General features: G+C 38.4%; 1 protein-coding gene across 2 annotated transcripts in view; it reads right to left on the bottom strand.

Annotated features, from left to right (window-relative positions):
- LOC306885434 (microtubule-actin cross-linking factor 1-like) overlaps positions 1–14,560 on the bottom strand; it is a gene marked incomplete at its 5' end in the record, with an annotated part of 158,310 nt that overhangs the window by 107,817 nt on the left and 35,933 nt on the right. Inside the window, 2 exons of one of the 2 annotated variants that reach the window (XM_079441935.1) lie at positions 384–445; positions 2,513–2,835. In XM_079441935.1, coding sequence (XP_079298061.1) covers positions 384–445; positions 2,513–2,579 — 129 coding nt within the window. Of the gene's footprint in view, positions 1–383; positions 446–2,512; positions 2,836–14,560 lie in introns of those variants that run through there. The other variant, XM_079441944.1, reaches the window with a different exon arrangement.

Genomic DNA, 14,560 nt, shown 5'->3' on the forward strand with positions numbered 1-14,560 from the left:
TACCCAGCATTCTTTGCTCTCATGATCTGTAGTCAGTGGGGCAGGAGTTACAGAGGATTAACAGACTCACAAATATAGTTCTGGAGCATGACAATATACTGAACGTCTTTTCAGAGTCATATGGACAAAACACTGGGGAGATACCTTTGTCATTGTGTTATTATTATTAACCCAATAACAGTTTCTGTACAATCGTTGACTTGCAGGACCAACTGCAAGCGTCCTAATATTAATAAGCTCAGTCCCTGAGTCTTATGTGTAAGTGTGAACGTGTGAGCATGCATGCTGTGTGTTTAGCGGGACTGAAGCCCAGCGGCCAGTAGGCCTTATCATTGTGCAGTGCAGCAGAAAAGACAAAAATAACCCGGTGTGCTGGACTGTACCTTTATGAGATGTTTGTTGACCCATTTTGTGAAAGTTTTCTTCTGCACCCTGTCTCGTTCATCTGTGAAAAGAGAGATAGAAGAGGAAACAGCAGAAAGAGACAGGGGGGGGGGGGATTGGGTTAATTATGTAACACATGAAGAGGACTACAGCATCATGCTGTGTATTATTTACAAGCATCCCTCCAGTCTTGCTTTAAATAGCCTGAATTCAAACAAGGACCGTAAAATGCAAAATCGTGTCTTTTAATGATTAATACATTAATATAAATAATACATTTTACCCATGGTCACATGATTTAATAGAAAGCCATATTGTAAATACACTACTATTCAAAAGTTTGGGGTTAGAAATATTTATTTTATAGTATTTTGCTTTAATTTGACAATGAAAAATTACAATAAACTTTCCATTTAAAGAATCTTGGAAAAATAAGTATTACGATTTCCACAAAAATATTAAGCAGCACAACTGTTTTCAACGTCGATAATAATAAGAAATGTTTCTTCGGCACCAAATCAACATATTAGAATGATTTCTTAAGGATCGTGTGACACTGAAGACGAGTAATGATGCTGAAAATTCAGCTCTGCATCACAAAAATAAATGACATTTTAAAACATTATAAATAGAAAAAAGTAATTTTAAATAGTTACATTTCATAATTACAGTTATTACTGTATTTTTGATTAAATAAATACAAGAGACTTTCAAAAGCTTGTTTAAAATACAACTTGCTCATTTTTTTATTATTTTTTTTTTTTATTATTATTTTTATTTTTTAGAAAGCCTTTTAGAAAGTCATATTAAATCCACACTATTAACAAATAAAATTGACAGGCAAAACAGGTTACAGAGATACATAAGTATCTGCTATATTAGCAGAGGTTTGGTAAAATTGGAAACTATGCTGAACGTTTAAAAAAAGACCAGTTAATAGGTTCATTGCCGTTGTCACCTGACCTACATTCTCCACAACTTACTATAACATGTAGGAGGTTACACATGAACACGTGCTCAGAACACCATGACAAGTAAAAGTTCAGCTTGGTCATGCATCACACCACACTCTATTTACCCAGAAATGCCCTAATATCTTGAACGTTATATAATTCAGTACACATAACCGGGATCAAAGCTGACATATCACAATCCTGATCTGACACCTGATGCAACAGATATTGGTATGATCTAAAAACACTGCAAACAAAGAATTATGGGCAGGACGTTTTGAATCGAGACATGAACCTCAGGTCTGTTTTGTCTCTTATTCTGAACATGCCACACTAGTGACGCAACCAAGCACAGAATAGAAATTGATCACACAAGCCGAGTTCATTACACTCCTGCTTTCTCTGCCGGTTTCTTTCGGCCTCTTTCTGTGAGGCTACAGTTGATGTGGTTGCTATAGGAGACACAGCAATACTAAGCAACCATGTGGTGCAGACGGCCCACTTCCTCCGATAAGCACACACAGAACATCCCACTCTCAAAGTCACAACACACACATACACACACATACACATGTATAAATTATATATATACATGGATTAAAGACATACACAAACTACAGTGATATTTTTGCATACTTAATGTTTCCTTCCTAAATTAAGAAAAAAAAAAAGTTCTCTATTATAGCGTGAGAATTGTGTGGGAATCCAACCTGACTTTTGAACAGGAGTTGATACCTTAATGAGTGCAGCAAACACACCTTTTTAGCTTTCCACATACCTCACACACCCACTTTTGCATTGTGGAACTGATTTAAGCACACACACACACACACACAAACACACACTATTGCAAAAGTATTTTAAAAGGAAATGTGTGTGTCAAATTGTTTCTTAGAATATATTATTCCCTTTCATCCACATGTCTGACTGTCACACAGATGCACATTCTCTTGTTCCTCAGTACACTGAGTCATTGTGTTGGTTCACACACCCTACACTGTGCAAACATGGTACAGAAACTCACACCATCATGTTCACGCTCATCCATGTGGGCTTGCACACTGATCCAGCACCACGATAATAGTGGACAAACATATCAGCAAACAGCACACAAAATCACAGCGCCCATGTGACTAGGTGACGACATACGCACAGGAACACAAACAGACACTGACCTGCGCAGCACATGAGCGCGTGCAGATGAGCATTCAGGCTCCGTTCGGTGCAATATTCAGGCCACATTCTGCTGATGACTTATTCCTTTTGGCTTCCAGAACGATCTACCTTCCCTTTCGTCTTCCTGTCATGTCTCAGAGTGTGGCGTTTCACACCTTTAGTCCAAACGCACTCTGGCAGGAATCAGAAATCTCTCAAGTCCACACTCGAGGAAAAAAAGCATAGAAATTTTCACTTGCTCCTTCGTTTCTGTCTAAAGCTCCCACGTTCTACCTCCTCGTTTGTTGGTCTTCATGTTTGCTGCCATATCAAAGCTCAGCTCAAACATGCAGCTTGACTCACACGTGCATGTCAAAATCAAGAGCTCCTCCTTCACTACTAATAAGGAGTGACGTTCCCCTCCTCCCTCAAACCACTGCCACTCTCGCTCAGAGGAGAGATGTGTCGTAAACGCAGTGAAGAGTGCTGTCCTTTCCACCTCTCACAATCGGTGGTTGCTCAGTTTCCTGTGATTGAACGAAGAACCTTTTGTGCAGCAATCCATCTTCAAGAGTCTTTTTAGCAAGCCAACAAATGAGAGATTATTATGTGTCTCTGAACGGTTGTTATGAACTCCATAACAGCATGGTGAGATGAGCGAGCGTCCCCACAGGATGATGTAATCTGAATAGTCCCTAACCTTTAAACCGCAAAACACCTGGCGGGAACTAGGCCACGACAACAATGCAAGTCCATATCATAAAAAGTCTTATGATGCAGGCTAACATGGTCCAGTTGAGCAATAAACAAGTGAATGACGAGATGTTACATGATCATTTCCTCTGCAGAGCTCGACAAGTATATATATAACAGAACTGAGGAGAGAATGAAAGTGAAAGTGAAAATGAGAGTGAATGTAGGAGGGGAATTGAGGGAGAAAATCCTGGGGACTTTTAAGGATGAAGGAAAACAATGGACAAGTCTAGGGCTGCATGATAACGGTTGAAGTAATAATCATGACAAAATCATAATCACAATTATTAATCATAATTGTTTTCATGAAGAAGTTTCTTCTTAAATTGCATTAGAATCATGAAGCGCAAATAAAGAAAACGTCAACTCAAGCGCAATATTACCTTTAACTAATTTCTATGTAGACATTATGAAAATTGGTAAGAAGCTTCAAAAGCCAAAACAGTGAAATATCTATTATTTACAATAATTCCAAATTTTCTCTTAAAACGTTGACTTTGTATGGTAGAAACAAAAATGTATTGTAGCACAGAGGTAGCATAAGTGCATTCATTTAGCAACCCCAATGCAAACAATGCAGTCACGATTCATGTAACACAAACATCGTAGACGATTCTGATTGAATAATTGAGAGAAACATAAATCGTGATCACAATTAGAATACGATTAAATGTGCAGCCCTAGTTTAATCTCCATTTGTCAGTGTCACATGATCACCAATTGCAGAAACGGGGGGAATCACAGACGAGTGAGTCAGCAAAACTGGCAGTGAAGTAACTACCACGATGCTTGCATGATCTCATAAAGCTGCGACCAAACAGAGAGCCGCAGCCAATCGGCAGGCAGAAGTGATCTGACAATTGTCCCATTTAAACAGGTCTGTAAATCCCTGCAATGATGCTGGAGGCACGTAGGAAAGACCCTGATTATCCTTTGAGAGTACAATGCGCAACCGGTCCATCACAAATGTTCACCCACAAAGCCAGCTTTTCTCATTCCTCCTTCCTGAAGGGATAAAAAGCAGGTGATTTCCCTTAGTGCTCCTTCCACTTATACCATCTTTGTCTCTTCCTCCAGCAGATTTTGAATGAACTCTCTACTTCCGTTTCCCGGTTTCTCATCTGATTTTTTGAAGACACCGTTTTTTTGGCTGCTCTCTCGTCCTGCGGCCCTCTGTACTATAAATACCAGACCGAGCTTACACTCCTAATGCCACACAGAGTGCTTATCCCTCCTCTGTCGCTCTCTCTCCCGCCCTCTCTTTCTTCGTGGTTATCACGTCTAATCTCTCATCAGGTCCAGTAGGACAGAGCTCCCTCCTCCGTGTGTTCTCTTCTTCCTGTTTTGCAGTTTTCTGAGCCCAGATTTTCTTCTCTTTCATTCATTTCATTTTTCGATTTGTGTAACTCACTCTCTTCTCCCTCTTCATGGTGGTACACTGAGGCTGGCACAGCTCGTGTCCCCTTCTCGCTCGCTCCCTCCCTCACGCACCACTTCTGTTCTTCTCCATTTGTCTTTCCACATGAACAACGAGCTCAATCCAAGGGATTCTGGGAAACTGGGGATGACGCTTCCCATTTTAAACTGAACATGAGAATTGGAAAAAGAATAAGAGCCAGGCTCTTCATATTCGGTCTCTGTATAATCCATGAAATTAGCTGACCTCCCCCTCCAGGCAGCCCACTTCATCCGATTAGTCCGATATTAAATTTGGTTTCCTTGTGACCACAGTTCTCTAATGAGTGAAAACCTAGTTAGCACAGTAACATCTGCAATAGTGGTAGACTGATAAGGGTTTCTTTAAATGGCTGATGTCTAGAGACCACAGATTTAAACAGATGGTTAATGTTAGAAAGAGAGAGCGAGAGAGAGAGCGCAAGATAGATAGATATCTGTATTATATTATAATATTTATACGTTATTTTATTTATACATATATTTTATACATTAAAAAAAAAAAAAAACTTATTCAACAAACATTTATTAAATTGATCAAAAGTGACACAGTAAAAGACATTTGTTACAAAAGGTTTTAAATTTCCAGAATGCATTTTTTTTAAAGCTTTCTATATTTTTTTTAAAGAACCCTGAAAAATCTATATATTAAAAGGTTTTCAACATTGATGATAGGAAATGTTTTTTGGGCAGCAAATCAGCATATTTGCTGATCATTTAACACTGAGGACTGGAGTAATGATGTTAAAAATTCAGCTTTACCATTACAGGAATAAATTACATTTTAACATGAATTCAAACAGAAAAGAGTTATTTTAAATCGTAAAAATATTTAACAATATTACCGTTGTGACTGTATTTTTAATCAAATAAATGCAGCCTTGGTGAGGAAAAGAAACTTCTTAAAAAAAAAAATCTAAGATAAATCTAATAAAATCATCTGATATTTGGCCACCACTCTGGAGGACATAGTTTTCCATTTACAATACCATTAGTCATTTACAGCTTGTGTTCCAAGAATATCCAAGATAATTTTGCTTGTATTTATTTAGTATGCAAGTCTGTACTTAGTTTATACCTAGTTTCGTTAAAATTCTATGAGAGCATTAGGAGTTGAAAAAAGCCCATCACAAACACTGTTTGCTGTTTGTACTGAATATGCAATGTCATATGGCAGAGGAAGTGAAAGCCAAATGTTCCACTCAGGACAATTCTCAGGGATAAAGAGGTGCTGGGACTGTAACAGTAAGCCTCTGCAGGAGGAGCCAAAGCACTAAGACCCATTAAAACAAAGTCTATTAGTCAACACCCAGGTGTTGTAGCGGAATTCAGACAAGCATTAACCTAAGAGGACACTGGGATTGATGGATAACACTGGGCAGAACTCTGCATGGAGTTTGTTTTGTATTTGTGTTCCAAATAAATCACCCAGACTTGAGGTTTACCACAACTGTATTAATGCATAACTGACTGCAACAGCAAGGACAAAAGGTGGTTGCCAGTGCAAACTAAACACAGACAGACACATACAAAAGCTAATAACGGAATGTGCCCAACCCCGGCGCTTTACCCACACCCATGTTCTGCTAAACTTCCTGCTGTTGCTAATAATAACCTCTGTGGAGCAGTGTTGCATCTTTTTCTCTTTTCAATCCTTCCACCACACGCAGGCTACGACCCCTACCATATACACTAGAGAAACAGACCTTGTGTGACCCAGCGCTTGCTCACCCTCATACACATATGCATGGGTGCAAAGCATCCAAAGAGAACAGACCCCCCCCCCCCTCCCTCCCCCCTCCACTCAGACATTTCAACAGCTCAGACCGCATGAGAGTTACATAAGTCACAGTCTGTCTGACAGACAGACAAACAGATTTGGGCACTTCTACAATCTCTGCTCTAAGGTTCTCACGATGCCTTAATCACATCTTACGGTATAATACCAGCTAAAGTGTCACGATACCACACATTCATCATGTTGTTTGGATGAGTTGTTCTTTATATAGAATGAGGTGGGTATTCTGGTTATATTCTGATAACAGTATAATTCTTTACAGTTTACCATGATGCACTGATATCGTTCTGGTCGACAAGTCAATAATTATTTTAATGTAGTGGAATAACCTGATAATTAGTAATACAACATTTCTAAATACATTTGACTAAATAAATTAAATAAAATATATGCTACAACATAAAATCAGTTTTTAAAATGTTACAAGTAAATGTAAGCATCATAACATAAAAAAATGGATATTAATTTGGAGATTTGCTAAAGATTACATTTAACAGTGTTATTAAATTAAATACACAAAACACAATATTTGCCAATATCTCAAATATGAGCCGATACATACCGTTTAAAAGTTTGGGGTCACTAAGATTTATTTATTTATTTAATTTTATATTTATATCATGTGACACTGAAGACTGGAGTAATGATACTGAAAATTTAGCTTTGCCATCACAGGAATAAATTACATTTGAAAATAGATTCAAATATTTTACATAATTACAGTTTTTATATTCAAACAGTTATATTAAATTGTAATGCTATTTTACAACATTACGCCTTTTATTGCATTTTTGATTAAATAAATGCAGACTTGGTGAGCATAAGTGACTTCTTTCAAAAACATGAAAAAATACTGGTCCCAAACTTTTAAAATAGTGCTGTTACAAAAAAATAAAATAAAAAAAGTCATTTTGACCCATTACTAATAGTACAAATACATTGTGCATCCCTAATACAAACACCAAACATTTACAATACTACGGTTCAAAGAATTCTATGGTGCCGCCAGTGGTACGGAGATACTTATGTGGCACTGGTACACCATGTCACACTACTGTGCCCAGCAATCACCAATAATGCTCACCAGGACAGGCAACATTACCCTGGGCAACCTCTGTCCTTCACCCAAAGCTCTACAGTCTAAGTCTAAACTAGCCGCATGGGTGCAAAATACAAATCCCTATCACACATGCTCAGACTGCTGTCATATTTACAACAGCATTACAGTATGAAATGTGGCACATGACAGGGAGCTGATCGCATAAATTACAGCAGAGCTGCAATGTTTACATGCCAAAGACGAACTTTGCAGCGACAGTTTAACGCTGTGTGAGGCTCATGACTATCAGTACTGTGTGAGAACATAAAATAACATGCTGACAAGTTCAGTACATAGCAGGCAGCACAAATATAAAAGAACCTTAGAAGTCAACAACAACAAAAATACATTTTTAAAGGTTTGCATCAATCTTTTTTGATTATAACAACTTCTAATGAAATAAACTACACTGAGTACAGGAACTCAATATGTAGCATAAACAAATTAAGTTGATTACACATACACAAATGTTGTTCCAGCTAATTTCAAAAATTGAGTGATGGCCCTGGAACCAATTTATCTTATCTACTGTAATTCAAATATTGAATTGACAGCTAACATAGTACATGCTAAATTATGTAAATTTGATGAAAAAGTTAGATATCACTAATCACTGGCTTTTGCACAGTCATTGCTTATGCAACTATGGTAACCACAAAAACTTCAACATAAACTCTTAAAATGTCACTGAAGACTAACAGGTCTTTCCTTGTACTAAAGTCTAGTCTTTAGTTTTATTAGATTTAAAGCTGTGACATAGACAAATAATTCCCTCAACGCTAATAACGCTGGGTTCTTTGGGAAGCAAGGTTATCTTTCCCTCACAACCTTTGGACACATTGTTGATTTTGTGGTCAAGAAACAAAAAGACAAATCCTTTTTGAGCAAGTCCTATGAGACAACAACTTCCATAACCAGAATGATTGATTGGCGTGCTCTTGCTCTGGTTGATGTGTGCACGTGCAGAAGAAGTGTCCATAAAAGGAATTCCGACCTTTATGATGTCACACAAACACAAAAAAAAAAAAAGACTTTCCGAAACTTATACGAACCCTGAAGGAGTGTACTTGGCACAGAAACTCTCTGTCATATGTCCAACTCAGCTTTTTTGTTCTAAGGTCATGTTTAGCATGAGAATCCAACTATTTAGTGTAAATAAGTCAGAAAAGTCACAAGCAGAAGGAATAAGTCACAAGCATTAATGTAATAGGAAGAGGCGGAGCCCAAAAAAGGAAACAAGAAGCCAGGAGATTCCCAACCTGAGTGAGTGACAGACAGCTAAAGCAACAGGGAAAGACACATGCATTACCAAGAAGAACAGCTCTCCTGGCGTTCCGGCGTCTACGGCACAACCACACTCCAGTTGCCGTCAGAAGATGAGCTGCCACAAAGAGCACCGGCAAGAAGACTTCTGGATCAAAAGGGTCCATAACTTTATCTCACACTCAATCACGTCAAATCAAAACTTAATTTTACAATTCTTAATGTCCACTATAATCAGCATAGCTTGGATCCCTCTTTAGCATCCTTTCTTTCCTCTTCTCCAATTTCAGACGTTAATCCGCACTTCGGAAATGAACAAAACGTTTTACTTTTCTCTCAACTTCACCTACTTTGAAAAAGTAACTGCTGAAAGTAATCATCTAACTCAGTCTTCCTCGGTCTCAACTCTCTCCTCTCTCTCTGACACGCTTACTCTGAATTCCTTTCCTCTGAAAAAGCAGCATGCTTTTAGCTATCGCTCCATGAGCCGTTATAAACCCAACATGAACAAAGAAACAGGAAAAACTCAAATGAGCAACCAGGTTTCTCTTCTCTACATCTGCCTACATGGCTGGCAGCTTATGCTTCCTGTACAGTGCATCTAGACTGGCGCGTGTTCGTGCGATGTGAATGTGTGTGTGTTTATGCGTGTGTATCTCTGTTGCTATGAGTAAGCGCTGTCATCTCTTCCATTTTTACATGAGACCTTCTACAGAGAGCATCCTGTGTGAGCAGCGCACTTGTCTGAGGGGGAAGAGGCAAATAGTGTTGACGGGTGTGTGACTGCCGACCCCGTGATCTCATTTGGGGCGAGCTGCATTCACCAAATGTGCGAATGACATAAGAGCTGTCCATGATGTTACAGAGTTGTTCTGGCATCAGCAGACTTGATCTGCCTATATTGAATGCTGTATGTGATTATGCAGTGATGCAGCATGACTAGGCACAGTCAAGGCACCTGGGGGTCTTACTGTTAGAGCCTTTGACTGTAAATGGAAGTATTTTAGCTGACCTTACACTCAGCACAGATGGTGCTATGACTCCAACTGCATGTAATTTTGGGTGTGCTTAAAGATGTGTGCAACGCCATGAAGCTATCAGTGGAATCGTTGTGGTTTTGCAGAGACAGGTGGGTACATTAGCACTCTGACTAACTGGAACGTGTGATCATATGGGGACATCCAATCAGATTTTACCAGTGGTATAATTCTGTCCAATCTCATTTGTCACCCATCGTCTCCACATTCTCTGCTGACGTATCATGTATTTAAAACAAAATTAAAAGGGGAAACACAAGAGAGAAGGGGACTTTACAAAAATAACGTTTATAGCGTGACAAGAGGAGATAAAAAAAAAAAAAAAAAAGTGTTTGAGGGCATGTGTCCTAAAAAAATAAAAAATTTAAAAAAAGGAGTAACAACTGCAAATCTGTAGCAGAAGTGTTAAACCACATAGGCTCTGGCTGGTAACAAGTGTGACAACAAGACCTATATTCAAATGGATAGAGAGAAAAGAAATATAAATGTGAAAGACATAAGGTCCCAAGTGAAAACTAAATGTATTTGAAATATATTTATTTCAAGCTAAGCATACTGCAAATACATTTACATATTTATGTACTCAAAAATACTCTGCAATTTTAGTATTGTAAACTGGTATACTTAATCTGCTAAATTGGAACAACTAATTTTGTACTTAATGCACTTTAACTGTGCAGAAGTAGTGCTGAAGTCCAACTAAAGCATCTTTGATTGTGCTAAAGTAGAACTATTGCGAGTAAACTTCAGGTACACTTTAAATATCTTGCATTTAAAGACTGATATTAATCAAAGATCATACAATCCTCATCAATAGTGACATTAAAACACATTTTGGGCTTAATATTAAGAAATATAGGCTACATTGTGCACAAGTAGTACTACAAATAAAGTTTAATTATAATATTTATATCAGAAGTCTCAAGCAATATGTCAGTAAATGCATTATTAATAGATTTGAACTAGCTATACCTAGTATGAAATAAATGCATTTTAAATATATAATTTTTTTTACTAGGGTTGAGTCCCAATTTGCATACTTTTGCACTGTTTAAATATTGTGATTAGAGTGTTCACACTGAAAATTTCACAATGTACTTAATTAACCGGGGAAAAAGATAAAGTGTGGAATATTGAACACTTTGTGGGCTCAACTGTAGGGAGACGGGCTATTAAGCATTTACATTTTTCATTTCAATCTTAGTTTGTCATTTTATTATACGCTTTTGGCATTTTTATTACTTTTTTTTTTTTAAATAAAACTTTGATTTTTGAAAGGAATATTTCCTTTGAATTTTAGTTGGTTGCCAACATAGCATTTCTAATTTTCGTCTCAAATATTTATATTCAATTTATATTTAAAACTTTTTTTAGCAATAACACTAATTTACAGTGAAAATATATAATAAAATATATTACAAAGTATATAGTCCACATGAAAACCATATTTATTATTACATATTTACTATTTTCATGGCAGTTTTCAGAATTACAAACAGTTTTGAGCAGATTATAGCAAAAAAAAATATATATACCCTTTAAAGCTTAAAATAATAGGTGAAAAATATAATTTTTTTGTTCTTTAGATTTTTGGTTCAAATATGACCCAGGCATGTTTTGTGTGAAATTCAACCCAAAATACAGACAGTGATACACAAAGCAACACACACTTCAATACAGCAACGGTCTCTCTGTGAATGTGGAGTAGGGCAGCTGAAATTTTGATTCTGCCCAAAGCAAAGGTCAAATGAATACTAAGAAAATGACAGAAGCAGATGCATGGAAAGCCCAGGTCATAAGATGACGGTGTTCCTGAAGGTCCGGTTCAAATGCTACTGGGTATACAGAAGAAACGCAATGAAGTCTGTTTGCACAGTGCATAGTGCACAGCTACAGGACAAACAGTATGTGGCGCATGACATCACAGGTAAGCTGTAGGAAAAGGCGTTTCCCCTGAGGGACAGGCACAGATAACGTGGAGAGACGGAGAGGAGAACATGCAGATCTCTTGCTAATTTAAATATGAAATTCAACGAGGATGCTGACAAGGTCACTCTAACATCTAAACCCCCCACCCAAATGTAACCAAAAATATAATTTGGTGTTATTGCACTACAATATGCCATCACCATTTCAGCCTAGTGTTCCTCCTCCAAATCAAACACAAGGTCACAGGAAATATGCTGACCGCAAACAAAGGCAGGGCGTAGGGAGACCGGCGGAAAAATACCACCTTGATAAAGCATGAACAATATGGGTCAAAAAATAGAGTTTTGTCGCAGACAGCATTACTTTCTGATACGATCACTAGTTTATCAGTCATTTCCTCCACCTGAGTCCACAACCCATTAAGGGGGCAGTCACACAGAATGCTATGAAAAACGTAAGATGTGGGCAGTGGAATGGGGAGACGAAGGTATCGAGATCTGTTTTTACAATTTGATTTTGAACTTATTTTAACTTAAGTGCAAAAGATGCAAATGCAGTGGTCAAACACTTCTATCTAGCATGTGTTTACATAGAAAAAATTGGATAAGTAGCACAATAGAATGGAAAAATGCCTTCTTTGTGAACGACCCCTTAAGTTGTACATCTCACAAAGACAAATGTGGGCTAGTCACAAGCCATCATATGGCTTTGGAAATCTTAGAATATAGTGAATAAATCTTCTTTTACGATACATCTATGGTGCACTTTTTTCTCATTTTAGGAGCTTGACAGCTGTGGTAAGAAAAAAGAAATGTGGGTTTGGATCTTTATTTCTGGTCGATTTTTGGTGTAATTTCCCAAACATGAAAGCAGTCTTGCTTGTGGATAATTAAAGTACATAACCCTCTAAATACACACACACACACACACACACACAAAAAAAAAACGAATTAAAAATAATGCTCTCATAAGGCTGACTGAGTAATACTAAGAAATAATGATAGGGGGCAGTGTGGTAACAGTCATAGGATGTGAATAGCATGGCTCAACGCCTCATTATTAAGCCAAAAGCTGCACTGCCACTTGTAATGCCAACAGCAGTCACACAAGATGTAACATGACCGTTTTCAACTCGGATCCGTTGCTTTTCACACGCCTGATAATGATGACAGACATCAGTAATGTGCCAGACATGGCACAGGTGAAGCAACACAGAAACTCACATGATGAGAGGCAGGTATCATGATGAAACTGCTGAACTTTGAAAGAACAGGAAAAACCATGAAACTACTTATTTGGAATTTAAAGAGATAGGCCTAATTCAAGTTACACACCTACAAGATGAAGACACTAATAGGATTTTGAAGTCTTTTTAGTCTAAATGAAGTTCTTGAAACTGACTGGTGTGCTGCGGAGTAACAGGTAGAGTGTGCTTGTTTTGACAAGGTGAATGGGCAGCACTCAGCACGTGTAACCCATCCCTGTTTAAATATGCCTGAAGGTGCCATTAAAAGATTACATCAAACTGAGCTGCAGACTGACTTCAAGGGCTGATCCGAGGAGACAGCACACATACTTCGACACAAACAAATACAACTGACACAGTACAGACGCAAAGCTTAACACATGTTTAATCTCACTGCTTGAGACCATCTACACAAACACTTTGTGCAGACAGTCGGAGTACACTAAATATTACATGAATGAACGGCCCCTATAGAACCTTCAGAGGAAGTTATGAGCTAAAGACATGATGCTCTATAATACCCCCCACCCCCAAAAAGTATTGGGTTTAGTTATGCTTGAAGATGATTATTTATTAAAAATGATAAAGGAGAAAATCATTTGAAAATCCCAGTGTGACCACCAGGTGGACCATGCAGTGCTGGTGCTGACAGATACAAAGTGAGCTCATGACAGGATTGGGCCTCTTAGACAAATAAACCTACCTGACTACCCTAGCATCAGATTGAGGGGTCACTCTTTCATTTACTGTCAACCCAAAGTTCGTCTTTAAAGTTCATGTGCCATGAAGTCAGCGAACCTAACGTGACGAACTGAGTGTTTGTGTGTTAGTGTGTGGACACTGACACCACGGCTGCGTCAGAGCCGATGGCTGTGCTGCCTGGACTCAGTTCAATGCAGTTTAAAAGGTCCTTTTTATTGAGCCACTTTGCCACTGAAGCCAGGAAGTGGAGCACAAAGTCATTAAGCAAGCACAGAGAGACGGTCCATACGGTAGGAATGAAGTGGGGGAAAAAAGAAAAGATTTACTCTCACACCTCTGTGGTGAAAGTGCGCAAGTCTCTCATCCCTCTTTCACCCAGGAGCCAAACCTCCCGAGCTGACGACAGGCTTACTTAATCACAGGTTAATAGTGGGAAAAGAATGGAAGAGGGGGAGTGGGGGAGGGGAAGTGGAGAGAGAGAAGGTCGTGAGAGAGACAAATTTCAAGAAGAGGTCGGGGATGGGAAAGGACAGAGACCAGGGAAAGAAAGAAAGAGAAAAGATAAAAAGAAGGGGTGGAATGTAGGAGGATACACAAATACAAGACTTAAAGAAAGAACGTTACCATCACCTCCATTTTCCCCTGGCTCCTGTCATCACCACGGTAACCCATAAATTAGGTACCGGCCTTGCCCTCTGTCAGCCACTTGACCCTTCATAAAAAGACCTCTATTTCCCTGTGAGGAACCCAAAAGAGACATTGACCAAAGTCCAGTTGATGCATCTT

Source organism: Barbus barbus (genome assembly GCF_936440315.1).
Source record: "Barbus barbus genome assembly, chromosome: 19".
NCBI classification, from domain to species: domain Eukaryota; kingdom Metazoa; phylum Chordata; class Actinopteri; order Cypriniformes; family Cyprinidae; genus Barbus; species Barbus barbus.